General features: G+C 42.1%; 1 protein-coding gene across 2 annotated transcripts in view; it reads right to left on the minus strand.

Annotated features, from left to right (window-relative positions):
- Positions 1–2,309: 2,309 nt before the first annotated feature.
- Positions 2,310–19,600, minus strand: part of LOC132383498 (keratinocyte-associated protein 3-like) — a 48,188-nt gene continuing 30,897 nt past the window's right edge. For both annotated transcript variants that reach the window (XM_059954524.1, XM_059954525.1), the window contains exons 5-6: positions 11,297–11,419; positions 2,310–4,991 (exon numbers count right to left, since the gene is read on the minus strand). In XM_059954524.1, the coding sequence (XP_059810507.1) occupies positions 4,905–4,991; positions 11,297–11,419 (210 nt within the window). In that variant the 3' untranslated portion in view covers positions 2,310–4,904. The remainder of the gene's footprint in view (positions 4,992–11,296; positions 11,420–19,600) is intronic.

Below are 19,600 nucleotides of genomic sequence, written 5' to 3' on the forward strand. Positions count from 1 at the left end.
ATTCTCACAGTCCTCTGTAGGGACTTCCAGTCCGATATATCCAAGATCATTCAAATATAACTCAAGTACTAAATACACATCTATGAGTTGTTCTAATCTGCTGAATGCAGTTTTAAGGAGTGTTTGGGAAGTTTAATTGAGAGTTTTAAAAGAGAATTGCTAAGTTACGAGTAATTTACAAGGAGAGGGCTATTATAGATAGCGCACACAAAATGAGCCAAATGGCCTCTTTCAGAGTTTATTTTAATCAGAATCCATTTTCGTTGAATTGTTTCCAATGAGTTTGGACACCTTGTAAAGAAATTTGCTGATTCTGAGGAATGAAATAGTTTTAGTGTCAGATCAATATGGATACTATGTGCATGAGGAAGTCTGGATGTGCAGGAAATCCAAGGCAACACACACGAGATGCTGGAGGGACTCAGCAGGCCAGGCAGCATCTGTGGAAATGAATAGGCAGTCAATGTTTCGGGCTGAGACCCCTCTTCAGGAGTGGAAAGGAAGGGAAAAGAAGTCTGAATAAAAAGGTGAAGGGAGGGGAAGGAGGATAGCTAGAAGGTGATAGGTGAAGCCAGGTGGGTAGGAAAGGTTGGAGGAGGAATCTGATAGGTGAGTGGACCACAGGAAAAAGGAGGAAGGGCTGCAAGGGGGTGGTGTGATAGGCACGTGAGAAGAGATAAGGGGCCAGAGTAGGGAGTAGAAGAAGGGAGGAGGGGGGATTTTTTGACTGGAAGGAGAAATCAATATTCACGCCATCAGGCTGGAGGCTACCCAGACAGAATAGAAGGTGTTGCTCCTCCACCCTGAGATCGGGCTCATGGCACACAAGGAAGTCGTGGACTGACATGTCCGAATGGGATTGGGGTTTGGAATTGAAATGCTTGGCCGCTGTGATGGCTACTGAATTGTTTTGGTGTACGTTACTGTGCAGAAGTCTTAGGCACGTATACACGTATAAGGCTTTTGCTCAGTAACGTATTTGTCAATGTGGAGCGGAGAGCGAGTTTGCAAATCTGGTTAGAGGCCGCCCAGATGGAACAGCAGATGTTGCTCCTCCACTCTGAGGTGTCCTCAGCTTGGCTCAAGAGGAGGCCACAGACCGACTTATCGGAGCAGGAATGGGAATCGGAATTAACATTAAACCTGGAAGTGCCGTGAAGCGGAGGTGCTACTGTGGAAGTGGCCATATCCTTATTATGCCCCTATAAGCGCTCTGATCCTAAACTCATCTGCATTGGAGCAATATTTCCGCTTTCCATATCGGTTTGCACTTGAATTGAGATTCCCGGCTTGTCCTTCCCTGCCTTAATTCCTGGGAAAGCAACAAAGTAAAACCTAACAAAAAGCACCACCCTTGCAAACATGGAAGACCTGCAGTGGGTTTATATCACTGAATTTCCCAAGAACTTTATAATTCAGTATTTAATTTCAACGGAGGTTTGTGCCTGTTCCATTTCAAAGCTCAAAGTACATTTCTCTTACATCTGTCCTGTCAATTGTCAATAACATGTTGCTGGAGTAATAGTTTCAGGACATAGAGCTTGAATGGAGACTGGTGAACTAGCACAGTTCTAGTGCATAATTTCCCTGGAGCACCATGGAACTATTTCTGTGGCGTCTCAGATGAAGAAATAACTCAATTATTGAGATTTCCCTACTTGTTGGGCCATCATGGCCTTGAGAATGATTTCCCCTAGGATTGCCGTCAGTGACGGATGCACTCATACGGGTAATGGGTTGCCACTGACGCAAAACACACAAGGATTATTCCAGTAACTTCAGTTAAGCACTCAATAATTTTTAAGTTGTCAAATACACTCAAGTGCAATCAAAATCTGAATCATGAATCACATCAGTGCCTTGGTCAACATTTCCGTTTGGCACTTCAACAGAAGTTGGAATTCCCACTTGTGTACAACTTGCAAAGCTGCACCATGTTGAGAGAATGGAAGAATCATTCTCGATCCCACAGCTCCAAACTCTGACTGAATGAACTATTAAGGGAGCGGTGGAGGAAGTTGACCTTCCGTTGGGCGAACTGACACCCTGGTGTTACGAGCTGGCCATCCAGTGAACAGAACTGACTGTAAGTAGTAAGGTGATCATTCAATGGAGCAAGCAAACTTATGGTCAGCTCACCACAATTCTGAATATCCTCACCTAATAAACTACCTCCTAGGAATGTACTACAGCCCTTTGAGAAAGCCCTGTGGACTGGCAGTAAACCAGCAGTGCCCAAATCTAAGAACATAATTCTTTCCAGCAATAATCACTGGTGACTTTTCACTCTATTGTATAGATATCTGATGTATGGTTGCTCGCAAGACTTTATTAAAATGTTAATGAACTTCACTGTAGCATAGACGTTAGCAAAACACTATTAGAACACCAGAGATCCAGCTTTAATTCTGCCACTGTCCATTAGATGTTTGTACATTCTCCCCATGACTATGTCGGTATTTTTCATATCCTAAAGACATCTGGATTAGTAAGTTAGTTGGTCAAAAGGGTGTAATTAGGCCAAAAGGCCTGTTAAAATGGTGCACCTCTAAACCAAGGGTTCACGGACCCCTTGCTTAATGGTATTGGCCCATGGCACAAAAGAACATTGGGAACCCTTGCTCAAAACATACGAATATATACAAATTTCAAATAACATACTACATCAATGTATTAAAAAAAATACAGAAAACAACAAAAGGAAAAAGTTGAAAATATTTTCCACACTAACACGATGAACACGAGATGGCTAATATGAGTAGGCTTGGGCCTTCTCTGGCTGCTCCGAGGAATAGATCCAAGGATTCATTCCGGTTCAACATGCTGTCCTTTGTTTCTATTGTTTGCAGGATGTGTATTTTTTTTTTCCTTATTGTCTTTTTTTAAATTGGGTTCTTTGGGTTTCTCGCTTTGTGGCTGCCTGTAAGCAGACAAATCTCAAGGTGTACAATTTATTCATTTTTGATAATAAATGTACTTGAATCTTGAATTTATTCAGATAAATTTAATAAAATCAACTTTTGCTTATAAATCTTTTTAAAATACAAATATTGCTAAATTCCTGAATCTGCATTTGAAAGTTAATAGTACACATTGGCAAACATTTCACCTCTTTTAACCCTCAACAGGAACTTGAATAAACTATAATACATTAACATATTCACAAGCAAAGTCTGCTTCACCTATTTGGTTTTTAGGCTAGTGAGTCATTAACATTGCCCTGAGAAGCAAACGTATAAAAATGTGGGTGTTGGTTTTATTTAAGATATAATTCTCTGAAGAGTATTGATAATGGCTGAGGTCACTTGTCTTGTAAAGAGACTGTAAAGAAGGCAACAGCAAACCACTTCTGTAGAAAAATTTGCCAAGAACTTTCATGGTCATGGAAAGATCAGGATCGCCCACGGTGCTTAATGAATGAACATAGAACTGCACAGTAGTATAGCAGTTAACACAATCGCTTTACAGGACCAGTGATCACAGATTGGGGGTTTGATTCCTGTTGCCGTCTGTAAGGAGTTTGTACGTTCTCCTGAAACTGCTTGGGTTTCCTCCGGGTAGGTAGTTAGTGAGCTACGGGCATGCTATTTTGGCATTGGAAGCATGGTGACACTTGTGGGTTGCCCACTGCACATCACAAACATGACTCATTCCATTGTATATTTTGCCGTACGTGCCACAAATAAAGCTAACAATTCAATCTTCATTTGGGTAGAGGTGCTCTGCTTCCATTCGTTGAACCAAGGCCAGTTCACCTCAGAAGTGGGGCACCTCACCTCATTACCATCCCATTTCCTCAGAATCTCTGCTCCCAACAGAAAGAAACTATTTAGACTTTACATCCGGTGAATTAAGACTGGGATGGTCAGCATTTCATCATAAAAAAAAGCAGAAAACACCAATGAAAACCACACACACAAAATACTGGAGGAACTCAGCAGGTCAGGCAGTGTCTACGGAGAGGAATAAAGAACATAAAGACCACAGAATATATTTTACAGAACAATTTAAAAGCCTATAGGATAAATTAACTGTGCCCAATTTAGTTGCCATTTTTGCTGATGAACATTGTGTTGTTTAAATATAAAGTCACAAGATATTTTTTACCTTTTTTGAATGGTTCTCAAGCCTCTAAGCTAGTGATAACAAACAATAGTAATTTGCTTGGTATCAATACACAGTAACTTTGCATTCAGAATTTCCTTGGAGTGTGACCTAATGTATTGATTGAAAGCTCTAATGTGATTAAAGACATCCCTGTACAAATGTCACACAGGAAGTGCTGGAAGAACTCAGCAGGTCAGGTGGTATCTGTGGAAATGAATAAACGGTCAACATTTCCGACTGGAACCATCCTTCAGGACCATTTACGATGTTGGGCTCTGAAAAGTGTACATTGTGCTCTGTAAAAAGTACATCCTGGATAATAAAACCATATAGAATGGAAGATCATTCAGTCCAATGAGGTGTGCTAACTCTTTGAAGGAGGTATTCATTTATATCCCTCCGCCCTGTTCATCCTCAACACTTTAAATTTGTTTCAGTTATATGTTTGACTGCATTTTAGAAGTTAGTACTCAATATTCTGTATACCCCACACCCCAGCTTTTCAGTCAGAGCATCCAAGATCAGAACAACTTGATACATAGAAGTGAATAATCTTTCATTAATACAGTTTAAATGACTTAATATCTCAAATACAATCCAAAAATACCTAAAAGCGTCCCAGTGAAATCTCTCTGCAGTGATGTTATGACACTTTATAATCTAGAAAAAACAATTCAGTGTTCATTACAGGAAGCATCAGTGCCCACAAATCCCTGCTTTCTTATAATTGTCCTTTATTTCAGGGATGTTCACTTTTCTTCCCGCAGATGCTTATTATTCACCAAGATAGACTGCAGTCACACCCAGAACTTCACTCTAGTGCCTTCCAAAAGTTCATCGTTTTCACCAACTTCCTGAATCTCTTCCAAAGGTTTGCGGATGACCTGTCAGAGACCAACGAGACAAGATGATGAGCAGAAACATCATGCAAGAGCATAATTCAAGAAAAATGTAGCACTGGGCATGAATACACTGCAGCAAGTATTCAGCTATTTTCCACAGCAATGTTCATTACTGCTTCTGGCATGAAGAGGGAGGAAAAGTATCTAATATTGCCAGTGTTAAAAATGAGAGCGAGCAAAGTTTCTCTAACTTTTTTTACAGCTGCACAGACCAACATTTCTCTGAGCAGGGGATTTTATTTATGAAGGGGATAAGGAATGTAGTACAACAAAGAAAATCTAGGGTTCATAAACTTTTAAGCATAGACGGCATTGGTGCTCAGTGGGCTACAAACGCCCATTCTGTGATAATTATCACAATTTGTGACAGTGTTGTAACTTGAAGCATTGACAATGTAAATAGGTTGACACTCTAAAACGTTGCAAAGTAAAAGCTGTGGTATGTTTATTATTTAGAAAGTTTATGGATTATATTCATTAACACAAACACAGGGTATTTCACAATTATATTAACATCATATTTCAAAATTATATTAACATTATATAAAAAGAAAATTCCAGCAGCACAGCAACGAAGGCTATGTGCATGGGAGCATTCCAGTTACTGTGTGGCAATGCACCCAAGCAGCTTAGAGGAAAGGTACAAGAGAATATTCATCTGTGTTTGTATACACCTGCTACACATTCAGTTGCCCCGGAGTTGATAAAATTAAGTGTGGGGAAGCATGGTTGTTTGGAATCAAAGATGAAATTTCACTAATTACTTTTTAGAACTGTTTCTTTAATATTAATCAATTGTAGAGATTATGAATAGTACTGTGCACATACTGCAGGAAGGATGTGGAAGCATTGGAAAGAGCACAGAGGAGATTTACCAGAATGCTGCCTGGTTTAGAGAATATGCATTATGATTGGAGATTAAGGGAGCTAGGGCTTTACTCTTTGGAGAGAAGGAGGATGAGAGGAGATATGATAGAGGTATATAAGATATTAAGAGGAATAGATAGAGTGGACAGCCAGTGCCTCTTCCCCAGGGCACCACTGCTCAGTACAAGAGGACATGGCTTTCAGGTAAGGGGTGGGGAGTTCAAGGGGGATATTAGAGGAAGGTTTTTTACTCAGAGAGTGCTTGGTGCATGGAATGCACTGCCTGAGTCAGTGGTGGAGGCAGATACACTAGTGAAATTTAAGAGACTACTAGACAGGTATACACAGGAATTTAAGGTGGGGGGATTATATGGGAGGCAGGGTTTAAGGGTCAGCACAACATTGTGGGCTGAAGGGTCTGTACTGTGCTGTACTATTCTATGCTCTATAAATATAGCTAGGGTGATCAAGACTTGCGTAGTACTGTATTTGTCACAGTGCAACAGAGAATGAGTTTGTAAATCTGGCGAGAGCAAAGGATATTGAAAATGGCAAGGGTGGAGTGTAACTGGAGGGATGTGGGCCATGTGGCAAAGAAAGAGTCCTGGGTTGGTGGTGGGGCAGGTCCAGACATATCCAGCCCTGAGACACCAGGCAAGCTCACTTGATTCCAAACAATTGGTTTATTGATCACTACAGAATGCTTCCCTGTTGCTTCCTGTTCTTTCCCCTTTTCCCAACCAAGATTCACTTCTCCCTGCCCCCTTCCCACTCTCAGTCACCAATACCCATATCAGAATCAGCTTTATCATCACTCATGTGATGAAATTTGTTTTTTTGTGACAGCAGTGAAGTGCAATACATAAAATTACTACAGTACAGTGCAAAATTCTAGCCATATATTGTATATATGTGTCCAAGACTTTGCAAAGTACTATAGACCACAAACAATAATTAATGTTATTTTACCCAGAACTTCCTGTTGCATGCCCACACACATCTTAGGTCAAAGTTCATTTTCAGTACAACCAGTTGACACACCTTTATGAAGTTGTCTGGTGTACCTGTATAAATTAGCTTTTGTTTCATCGTCGCTAATGATAGAGATTGGAAACAAAATAGGGAGTGCCACTCGTGCTCAGAATGAACAGTGCTGTACGAAGTCAATAGAATGTCTCTTTGTTTTTATATAATTATATAAGTAATGCAAAAACTGATGAGGTAGTGTTCATAGGTTTGTTCATTGGCTGTTCAGCAATCTGATGGTGGGGGGAAAAAGTTGAAAGTTCAAAGTAAATTTTATAATCAAAGTACATATACGTCACCATATACTACCCTGAGATTCATTTTCCTGCAGGAATACTCAGCAGATCTAAAGAACTGTAATTATAACAGGATCAATAAAAGATAGAATACAAAAGAAAACAAACCGTGCAGATGCAAAAATAAACAAATAACAATGAACAATGAGAATATGAGATAGAGAGTCCTTAAAGTGAAATCATTGGTTGTGGGAACATCTCAAAGGATAGGCAAGTGAGTGTATCTTTTGTTCAAGAGCCTGATGGTTGAGGGGTAGTAACTGTTCTTGAACCTGGTGGTGCAAGTCCTGAGGCATTTGCACTTTCTATCTGATGGCCTGGGTGGTGGGGATCTCCGACGATGGCTGTTGCTTTCCTACGACAGCATTTCATGTAGATGTGCTCAATGTTTACCCATGATGTTATGGGCCATAGCTGATTCTAAGAGGCTTGAAAGTTATTTCAACCCTTTTGCTATGTGCTGGTCCCCTTTGGTTTCAAGTAGCCTACAGTTTTATTTCAAATAGGCAGAAACGACATTAAAATATAAAATTAAATTCACCAACAAAGAACTTTTGAAAAGCTAAACTTTGACTTTGGTTTCCTCCATTTGATTTAAACCCCAAAGTTAGCATTAGTCCCTTTCTGGGGCACCAATAGAAGTAATAGATTTGCTGGTAGGAATTGCTGTGCATGTGTTGTAAAAGATTTCAGTTCACAAATTAATGAGATATGTCTGAAGTTACAATTTTAATTTATGAACAACAGATAATATTGGATTTAAGTGCACACAGTCAATTTGCTTTCATTTTTTTAAAGATCTGGGGAAATTAAAAAGCAAAATTTTAGTAAAGATCAAAGCGCACATCCAATTAGGGTAACTCTATCTCCATTGATTCTCGGTGGTGTCAAACAACACTGGGATGTTAGTTACTGTGTACAGTCTAAATGCCCTTTTCTTCTTTGGTGTCAATCCAATCAGAGACGAACGTTGACTTGCCTTCCAGAGCACTATTATCGCACCCTGAAGAGAGATACAAGATAACAAACCATTATCTTCTAAAGTGCAACAGATCAGTCTGACAACGTCAAGGACGATCCATGAAGGAGGAAGTCCAAAGTTGCACGAGGTTAAGCAAGTTCTCAAAGTCAAGAATCCTGTTTACCTCTGGGTAACCTGCCCACTGAACTACTTACTGAAGGGCCTCAACCTGAAACGTCAACCATTCATGTTCTTCTATAGAAGAGGTCTGACCCCGATCAGTTCCACCGTCATTTTGTGTGTTGCTCCTGATTCCAGCATCTGCAGCCTCTTGTCTCCTCCTGTATACAACCACAGTCTCTGATGAGGAAACGATAAGGCCGATGTCGTCACCACGGAGAACTCTTGAGAACATAAGTTCAGGCTCACTGATAAGGCAGGACCCAGAGCAGCCCCAGACTATAGCTGACAGGTAGCTGTGTGGTCTCTGTGGAAAGGCTTGCAGTTTGAACATTACGTTACCATCAAAAATGGAGACTGGAGCCAGCCGCCATGAGGTCACGGTTCAGAAGTTTGTAAAGATGCTTTCGGGGACACAGAGGGGAGTTAGAGGTCAGGTTAGGGTTTAGGGACAAGGAGGTGAAGGTATTGAAGAATAGGCTGGAGCCTAAATCTGTTCTGCGTTTGAAGGCCATCTACGTGTGCGTAGTTGGATGTCAGGCCAGCAGATTGGCGAGGGCGTTTGGGGTCCCATCATCAGCAAACTGGAGTCTGAGGCCGAGTTTTCAAGCCCTATCATCGAGTCTGGAATCAGGGGCCTGGGAGTTCATCACCTGAAGGTCAATCGGAGGTCTAGATCGAAGGCAAAAGGTCGAACAGAAGTCGAGAAGCCAAGGCCTGATGACTGGAGCCCTGAGTTGGCGAATTGCTGCGAGTTCACTGGAGAAGTCAGGGCCAAGTTATCAAAGCTGATTTAAGGTTAGCGATGGTATATAAAACAAGTTGTCACCACCCATTGTAAAGCCTTCATTCTGTAACGAGTCTTAAGTATGTTCTGAGTACATTATGTAGGCTGGTATCATTTGGATAACCATATCATCACACTTGGCAACAATAAGTTGAGACCGTAAGATATAAGAGCAGAATTATGCCATTCGGCTCATCGAGTCTGCACTGCCTTTCCCCAATCAACCACCCAGATGCAACTTTCACAGAGAATCCTTCCGTCCACGAGGCCCACCGTTATTCGAGGTTGACATGGATACTGCGCCTCGTTTGAGTACATGACGCACAAGCCAGGGTAGTACAATATGGAGAGCAAGCTGTTGTCCACGCAGCGGGATCCCTTGCTTCTATGCAGCTGATGAACCCAAAGGACGGGAGAGACCGATGCATTTGGCACCAGCAGAGTTACAGGAGCTTTCAGTCGATGTTGAACTCAACATAGGACCACCTTAGGGACTCCAGCTCTGGATTTTTCCCCTCGGTATATACTCCCAAAGCCTTCCCCACGAGTGAGTATAGCCACGAGACAGCAGAGGTTTGAGATCAGGGTTTTCTTCCTAGGTGAGCTGCCAAACGTGGCTGATGAGCCTCATCTGCCTGAAGCAACAGATCTTAAGGTGCCAATAACATGCCTTTGCCCCTTCTCCTGTCAGTAGAAACAGCTCTGTTGGGCTTAGTAGCTAAGCTACACATGAAGGCCAGGAGCTGGACTTGGTTGTCAGAGGCTATTTGAGGCACGTGCCACTGGGAGCATTTAAGAGGTAGTGGGAGCTTGTCCCCATTACCACCCCCAACTATAACAATCAAAGAAAACACATCCATATTTGTCTAAATCACTGGTCTCCAATTACTCAGGTACTAAAGCAGCTGTGCACTAGATCAATTTATTTTATTAATATCTATATTTACCAATAGTCAATCTTATTGATGTTTAAACCTTCAACAAGACAGGCTGGAATAATTCCAAATGGCCACTTTCTGCCTGATTAAAAATAGGAATGTCAATACACAAGGATACCGAGACACTGGCACAGGCAGAGTTGCAAACTCAACACCAGACAGAATTCCAGGATGGAAGACGTGGTTGCACTGGGAAATGCCAAAGTGATTGTCCCCATGCGATGTCACGTTCCAAACAGGTAAAAGTGAAGACTACAAGCTGATACCAACACTACACTGTGGTTAAACTGCATCCCTGGTAGCAAGGCAATCTGGAAACAACTTGTTTCCCCTGCCCCATATTTGATATATTGATTAACAGTCATATTTATAAGCACTTAAATGTTACATTAACATGAGGAAATCTGCAGATGCTGGAAATTCAAGCAACACACACAAAATGCTGGTGAAGCGCAGCAGGCCGGGCAGAATCTATAGGAAGAAGTACCTCGACATTTCGGTCCTGACGAAGGGTCTCGGCCCAAAACGTCGACTGCATTTCTTCCTATAGATGCTCCCTGGCCTGCTACGTTCCACCAGCATTTTCTGTGTGGAATTTATTAATAAAATAAATTGCTTAAATGTTACAATATTTGGTTATATTTAATCTTAGACTTTTTGAATCTATCATCTTGCACTATCTCCAGAGTTATTTTGATAAGGGTGTTTGGTTTAATGTTACCATGGTGCTTCTTATACATTTTTTTTTAAAAAGATGCTAAGTTGGTGTGTCCAGCTCAAAGAGAATGTCTATGCTGCCTCATCTAATATGAATAATTAATTTGACACCAAAAGGACATCTTCGAGATGGCAATGATCTATAATACAGTAAGACATCCATTCATTCCTTAAACTTAAAAATAAAACTGCTTAAGAAATGCAAATTCTTTAATAACCACTAAATTAACAATATCATAAAAATTAGAGCTGTGAAATTATTGGTTCGCAACTTTTGAGAAAAAGCCATTTTCCAGATGGCGACCGTCTATGATACGAGAGTCATTCATTAAACTTAAAATACTCCTTAATAAGTGCAAATCCTTTAACCACTAAATTAACAATATCGTAAAAATTAGAGCTGTGAAATTATTGATTCACTACATTTGCGAAAAAGCATTTAATTGTATGGTGGAGTTTATAGAATTATAAGAGACAGATTGCCTGTGGGGTTGATTATTTTTTCCCTCTCCTACCTGTTTACGTGGCTGCTTCTTGACTCTCAATAAGCTCAATGAGATAAAAAAACATCTAATTGATAGGAAAGCCTCCAGAGCAGTCAGTAGCAGACATGGAATCCACATTGCCAGCGTGGTATCCTAGGAGACAAAGTAGTAGATCACATATGTCATCTCCTTGGTCACCAAGGTTAACATTTTAGTCACATTGCAGATGGTAAACTAAAATATTCAGAGCACGCAGTTGTGTGAATTAAGATTGACCGCTTAACATCTGAGTTATACACCTTACAATTTTCTTCCCTCCTGCGGGTACTCAGACAATTGTCTTTACATACAACAGGCAAAGTGATTGAAAATAAGTGAGTTCCGTCGAAAATTTTGTTCTCCTAACTCTCCAATACCTGGAGGATAGGAGTAATCTGTGGCTGTCTCATCAACCAAATTCAGATACTCAAAGTGTGAAGACTGCAGGATGAGTAACTATGTAAATGTGGAGAGTATTTTAAATGGAATGGTGGGGGGGGGGGGGGGTGCTACTGCACAGGATCAAAATAAGCAGCACAGAGTTGTAGATTTAGCTCCATTCTGGTCACTAGCCTCTGCAGTATCCATGGCATTTTCGAGGAGCGGTGCCCCAAAAAGACACCATCCATCATTAAGGACCCCCATCACCCAAGTCATGCCTTGGTCTCATTGTTACCATCAGGGAGGAGGTACAGGAGCCTGAAGGCACATACTCAGTGATTCAGTAACAACTTCTTCCCCTCTGCCAACTAATTTCTGAATGGACATTGAACCCTTGAACAATATCTCACTACTTTTTTTCATTTCTAACTTTGCACTACTTATTTAACTATAATTACTGTAATTCACAGCTTTTCTCTCTATTATTATGTATCACATTGTACTGCTATCACAAAAACAACAAATTTCACAACACATGTCAGTGATTAAACCTGATTCTGATTCTGCAGCAGTGGATTTTAAGGGAAAGATTCCAGTTTAACTTCTGGCTCCCTGATGGCATAAACTCAAATAGACAGGGAGGCAGAAGGTGCTCATTAGGAACACAAATTCAAGCTGGTTTTACTTCTTATAAGCCAATAAGGACTCCAGCTCTTGGTCCATAACCCAGCACTCTCAAGTATTGTCCAGCTATTTTTTTTAATCCTGAGAGGAAGTGTCCACCTTCATTTCTCCCCTAATCCACGAGGGGAGAATAGCATAGTAGCAGAATTAGTCCATTCAAGTCTGCTCCACCATTTGATTGTGGCCGGTCAATTTCCCTCTCAACTCCATTCCCCTTCCTTCTACCCCTCTCAACTCCATTCCCCTTCCTTCTACCCCTCTCAACTCCATTCCCCTTCCTTCTACCCCTCTCAACTCCATTCCCCTTCCTTCTACCCGTAACCTTTCAAGCAGTGACTAATCAAGAACCTATCAACCTCCACCTTAAGTACACCCAACAACCTGGCCTCCTCTGCCACCTGTGGCAAAGGATTCCACACAACCACTGCATTCTGGCTAAAGAAATACCTCATCTCCATTCTAAATGGACGTCCTCTATTCTGGGGTTGTACCCTCTAGTCCTAGACATACCTACTTAGAGGAAACTCCTCTCTATCTCTGCCTTTCAACATTCGATAGGCTTCAGTGAGGTCACCCCTCATTTTTCTGATTACAGGTCCAGAGCCATCAAATGCTTCCCATATGATAAGCCTTTCGTTCCCAGAATCATATTTCTGAACTTCCTTTGAAACCTCCCCGAAGTCAGCATATCCCTCCCTAGATAAGGAGCCCAAAGCTGTTCAAAATACTCCAAGTGAGGCCTCGCCAGTGCCTTATAAAGCCTCAGCTTCACATCCTTGTTTCTCTATTTTGGTCCTCTCAAAATGAATGCTAACATTGCATTTCCCTTCCTCACCATTGATTCAACCCGCAGGTTAACCTCTAGGGAATCCTGCACAAGGACTCCCAAGTCCCTTTGCACCTCGGAGTTTTGAATTTTCTCCGTTTAGAAAATAGTCCACACTTTTAATACTTTCACCAATTAACACACTGTAGCTATGTGCCCCCTATTAGTGACCTCTCCACAGAACGTAGAAAGACATGTTCTTGTAGTTTATTGTGGTTCATTAAGGTTGTTATAGCCAGGGGGTGGTAGTGGGGATAAGCGCCCATTAACTATTAGATGTTGCCAATGGTGTGCACCTCAAATAGCCTCTGACAACCAAGACCAGCTCTCGGCCTTCGCTTGAGGCTTAGTTACCAAGCCCAGTGGAGCAGCTTCTACTGACAGGAGAAGGGGCAAAGGTGGGTTACTGGCACCTTAAAACCAGGCACTTTGGGCAGATGGGGCTCATTTGCCGCAGTTGGCAGCTCATCTGGGAGAAGGAAAGCCCTGATCTCAAGCTCTCTATGTCCACCCATTCATAGGGGAGGCTTTGAGAGTAAGCCCTGAGGAAAGATCCAGACCTGAAGGACCTAAGGCAGTCCTACGTTGACTCCAATGCTGACTGGTAACTTATGCAATGCTGCTGGTACAAAACGGTACCTGACTCTGCCAATCCTTGGGGGTGGGGGGGGGGGGATCTGCTACCTGGGAAACAATTTGCTCTCCATATCATATTGCCCTGGCTTACGGATCACATAGACAGCTAGACTGCAATATCCTTGCTGGACCCAGGACCAACAGAAGGTCTCAATGTAGTTTATCCAATTGGGGTCTCAGTTAATTCTATGCACCTTAATTAGACCTCTCCTCAGCCACTTTTATTTCAAAGAACCCCTGCCTTGCCAGTGATAAATGCAGAAGAATCTACAGATGCTGGAACACACAAAAAATTGCTGGAGAAACTCAGCAAGTCAGGCAGCATCAATGGAGGAGAATAAAGAGTCAATATTTCATCCACTTCACCCTGAAACATTGACTGTTCATTCTTCTCCATTGAAGCTGCCTGGCCTCCAGAGTATTGTATGTGCTTTCCTGGCTTGCCAGTCTCTCCTTATAAACTGCGAATCTCCACTTTTGTCAGCTTACTTGTAAATCACTGCACTTTCCTGTGTAATCACCTCCTTCCACGATGTGGGGATAAACAAGTACTCCAGCTAGTCCATATTAATATTCCACAGTTTTAGAGTGTCCTCCTTGTTCTTGTATTCCGTGTCCAAGCCAATAAAAAAGGATCAGCCCTGATTGAATGGCAGAGCAGGCTCGATGGGCCAAATGGCCTAATTCTACTCCTATGTCTTATGGTTTTATGATCTTATAAAAGGCAAGTTCCCTGGATGAATTCTTCAGCACTTTCTTCTACCTGTAATGTTCACCGAGCTTTGTGGACAAGCCCTTCAAGATCACTCTGTGTATTCTTAGTACAAAATTGTTCGATAAGTATCTCCATAACTTGTTTGCCAGTCCCAAATACATTGCCTCAATCTTTCCAGACTGAACTCCATTTACCGCTTTTCTGCCCTCCCAACAAGTCCATCGATATTTTGCTAATTTTGGTGCCATTGCCAAAATTCTCAAGTGGGTCCCTACATTTAAATCCAAAGCATTTATAGGAAACTTGTAGAGCGAGAGGCCCAGTACTGTGCCCTGGGTACAGCCCTTCCTTCCTTGTTGGTACTATTGGGCGAAGTTTTACTCTGCTTGGCGGGGAAAGTGAACCATCACAACGGTTTCAGGGAAGCAAAATTGGACTTGGAAGATGAAGAGTATTGTAAAAGAAGTGCGCTGGAAGGCACAGGAAAGAAAGAAAGACAAAGGATTTCTTTTGTCAGGTCCTGTTGGTGTAGAATACAGAGAGCCTGGAGCATAAAGACATGGAAAACAGTGTGGAAATATGACAAATGGGTACAAGATCTTTGCAGAGGTGAAGTCAAACTGGGCATTACCATCTGACATGACTGTGCGTGCCAAGGGACTTCATGGATGTGCATCTTTTGCAGATAAAACGTGCACAGTGAATTTGTAGAAGGATGATATGCACGGACATAAAATTCACTCGACAGCAGCAACAACATCGCATAATGTGAGGGAGCTTCGATGCAAATTGAACAGGCTGTGTGATCAGTGTTGGAAATGGGTACCACCAGAGATTCAAGTAAACTGCCGCAGAAATAACAATTTGATAAAGGCGTATAAATATCTATCAGTGTAATTGACTCAGCAGCTTGTGCTAATAAAAGTCTTATTATGCATTAAACATCCTCAGTGAGACAAGCGCAGCAAAAGCCTTGTGAGAAGAGCAATAAAAGAGATTTGTTGATAGCAATGATTGGTACAATAGCTTCCCAGATTTGGAAATTATGGATCTCAGCAGTTTTACAACAATTTGGAATCCAATGACTATACTGTTAATGAGCTGTTTTCAATTACTGTTACAATTTCAATTTCTATTTGGTGTGTGTGTGCCACATTGTGCGTTTTTCTTACAGGCTGCTGGTGATAACAGAGAGACGCTGGTGACTAATAGAGTTATGATTCTAAGGATATCGTCTCATCCACATTCTACCGCGAGTCTGTGCTGGAGGTGCGTGGTATCCACACCCAGACTTCGGAACAAGAGGACCCAGGTTCGAATCCAGCTCAGCTCCTTGCATGCCTTCCGTCCCCACTGGCTTGAGCGTCGGAGCTAGCAAGTCAGCCGCGTAAAATGGACTAACGCTAAAGAAACGGCAAGGTTGCTGCCCAATTAAGGCGTTGGAAGGAACTTACATTCTACTGTACTTGAGAATCCTGTTTGATAGGAGGCCACCATTAGTGAGCTCACTACCAGTGAGCCCAGTGCAAATCTTCACTTACACTATGGTAGATACTTTCAGCATCAGGTTTAATATCACCGGCATGTGTTGTGAAACTTGTTAACTTAGCAGCAGCAGTTCAATGCAATACATAATAACCATTTAACAATTACAGCACGGAAACAGGCCATCTCGGCCCTTCTAGTCCGTATCGAACGCTTACTCTCATAATAATATAGAAAGAAAAAAATAAGTAAATCAATTACAGTAATCCATATATTGGATAGATTAAACATAGTACAAAAACAGAAATAACATATATTTTGTTCAAACAGTAAGGTCGTGTTCATGGGTTCAATGTCCATTTAGGAACCCGATGGCAGAGGGGAAGAAGCTGTTCCTGAATCGCTGAGTGTGTGCCTTCAGGCTTCTGTACCTCCCTCCTGATGGTAACAATGAGAAGCGGGCATGTCTTGGGTGATGGGGGTCCTGAATAATGGATGTTGCCTTACTGAGGCACTGCTCCTTGAAGATGTCTTGGACTTTACAGAGACTAGTACCCCAGATGGAGGATAACTTTGCAAATGTAGCTTCTTTCAGTCCTGTGCAGTAGCTCTACACCAGACAGTGACGCAGCTTGTCAGAATGCTCTCCACGATACATCTATAGAAGATCTCGAAACTGAATTTCTTCAAACTCCTAATGAAATATAGCCAGTTCTTTAAAGCCTTCTTTATAGTTGCGTCAAATATGTTGGGAACAGGTTTTATCCTCAGAGATCTTGACACCCAGAACCTGAAATTGCTCACATTTTTGATCCCTTTATGAGGACTGGTTTGTATTCCCTCATCTTACCCTTCCTGAGATCCACTATTAGTTCTTTTGTCTTATTGACATTGAGTGCAAGGATGTTGCTGCGTCACACTCAATTAGCTGGTATATAAGACCATAAGATATAGGAGCAGAAGTAGGTCATTCAGCCCATCGAGTCCACTCCGCCATTCAATCATGAGCTGATCCAATTCTTCCAGTCATCCCCACTCCCCTGCCTTCTTCCTATATCCTTTGATGCCCTGGCTAATCAAGAACCCATCTCTGCCTTAAATACACCCAATGACTTGGCCTCCACAGCCGCTCGTGGCAACAAATTTCACAGATTTACCACCCTCTGGCTAAAGTAATTTTTCTGCACCTCTGTTAATAGACAATAGACAATAGGTGCAGAAGTAGACCATTCGGCCCTTCGAGCCTGCACCGCCATTTTGACATCATGATTGATCAACTACTATCAATACCCGGTTCCTGCCTTGTCCCCATATCCCTTGATTCCCCTATCCGTAAGATACCTATCTAGCTCCTTCTTGAAAGCATCCAGAGAACTGGCCTCCAGTGCCTTCCGAGGCAGTGCATTCCAGACCCCCACAACTCTCTGGGAGAAGAAGTTTTTCCTTAACTCTGTCCTAAATGACCTACCCCTTATTCTCAAACCATGCCCTCTGGTACTGGACTGTCCCAGCATCTGGAACAGATTTCCTGCCTCTATCTTGTCCAATCCCTTAATAATCTTATGTGTTTCAATCAGATCCCCTCTCAATCTCCTCAATTCTAAATGGATATCCTTCAATCCTGAAGTCAGGCCCTCTTGTCCTAGACCCTCCTACCATGGGAAATAACTTTGCCATATCTAATCTGTTAAGGCCTTTTAACATTAGCTCCTGCACTTTCTCTCATTTCCATTTGAGGTTTTACCAACAATAGTTGTATCTTCAGAAAATTTATAGATGGTACTTGAGCTATACCTAGCCACAGATTCATGGGTACAGAGGGGGTAGAGAAGTGGGCTAAGTACACACCCTGAGGTGTGCCAGTGTTGATCATCAGCGAGAAGATATTATCACCAATCCACACAGATTGTGGTCTTCCGGTTAGGAGGTCCAGGGTCCAAGTGCAGAGCCAGGTACAGAGGCCCAGGTTCTGTAGCTTATCAATCAGGACTGTGGGAATGATGGTGTTAAACACTGAGCTATAGTCAGCAAACAGCATTCTGACATAGGTATTTGTATTGACCAGGTGATCTAAGGCTGTGTGAAGTCCCATTGAGATTGCGTCTGCCATAGACCTGTTGTAGATATTCTGCATCTCTAGTTGCAGATTAACAAACAATTTTAAAGAATCAGTATTAGCCTGCAGAGAAGGTGGTAGGATTTTATTTCTAATGCAACTTTAATTTACACCAATAGGGATTATCAATCAAGGATTTACTAGAAGGGTATTTGCTGACTGGGTGTTTCAATCAGTTTGAACCAATAAACTACACTGTGCACCTTGAGCCATATATGACTCTTCAGGGCATGTAATTTCTGGATGAGAATATAAAATTTTACTATACTAACGTAGGGTCCTCTAGGAGGACCACAGCCTTGTCGTAGGGTTTGGGGGCTTGTGTGCCTCATTGACCCGGAGAGCTACGTTGGCTGAAGTCAGGGCTTTATGCTTTGGCTCTTGGTAGGGTCACCCATGCCAAACAGGTCGAGGTCAGACTAAGAGTGGACCACTGGTCCTCCAGGCTTGGTGGGTGGGGGGGGGGGGGGGGGGGGGGTCAGCTCAGAGTAACAACCCTGACTGGTTTAAAAAGAAATTGTTACTAAAACAGCAATGAAGAATCCGTCTTTATCTGTGTGTGACAACGTGGGCGAACAGAGATGGTGGACCTTCACTGCTGTCCTAAACGCCAGCAGTGTAACAAGCAGTAAGCAAGGTAGGGTATTTATACTGCTAACGGAATGTCAGTTAAAACCTAATTAGATTTTATTCATTTATTGAGATGCAGAGCAGAACAGGCCCACCTGGCCTTTCGAGCTGTACCACCCAACAATTCCCAATTTACTAATCACAGGACAGCTTACAATGACCAGTTAACCTACCAACTGGTACATCTTTGGATTGTGGGAGAAAACCCGAACACCCGGGAGGAAGTTACCGGAAGATGCCCATGCCCATGCCCATATGGTCACAGGGAGAACATACAAACTCCTTACAGGCAGTGGTGGGAATTGAACCCAGGTCGCAGGTACTGTAAAGCGTTGTACATGATTTCTTTAACCAATCATGCAGATTTCTCTTGGAGACCTTAATATGGAACACAAGACCAAACATGGGAAAAGGCAGCAGACTAAAGCACGAAGCTGAATATACATCTTTTCATGAAGGGTGTGAACATTGTTTGTGTCAAATAGTTTTTAAACAGGAGTCAATTTAATGCATGTTCTGCTCATTAAAATGAACAAGTTGACTGTCCTATTCTTAAAAAAAGTCTAAAAGTAATAGGTGAAGTTGACTTGTTCTCCAACACACAGTGTTGGTACCTCAAACAGATCCCAATTTCACAGAACATGAGGCACCAAGGGAGAGCCCTAAATTAAGACAAAACTGAGGTGGTTAAATGCATGCAATAAATAAGTTAGTCAAAACATCCTTGATTCAACATCAGTAAGACCAAAGAAGTGATTGTGAACTTCAGAAAGGGAAGACGCAGCTGTCCTCAGAGGGATCAGAAGTGGAAAGGGTGAAGAA

Source organism: Hypanus sabinus, chromosome 30 (genome assembly GCF_030144855.1).
Source record: "Hypanus sabinus isolate sHypSab1 chromosome 30, sHypSab1.hap1, whole genome shotgun sequence".
Classification (NCBI taxonomy): domain Eukaryota; kingdom Metazoa; phylum Chordata; class Chondrichthyes; order Myliobatiformes; family Dasyatidae; genus Hypanus; species Hypanus sabinus.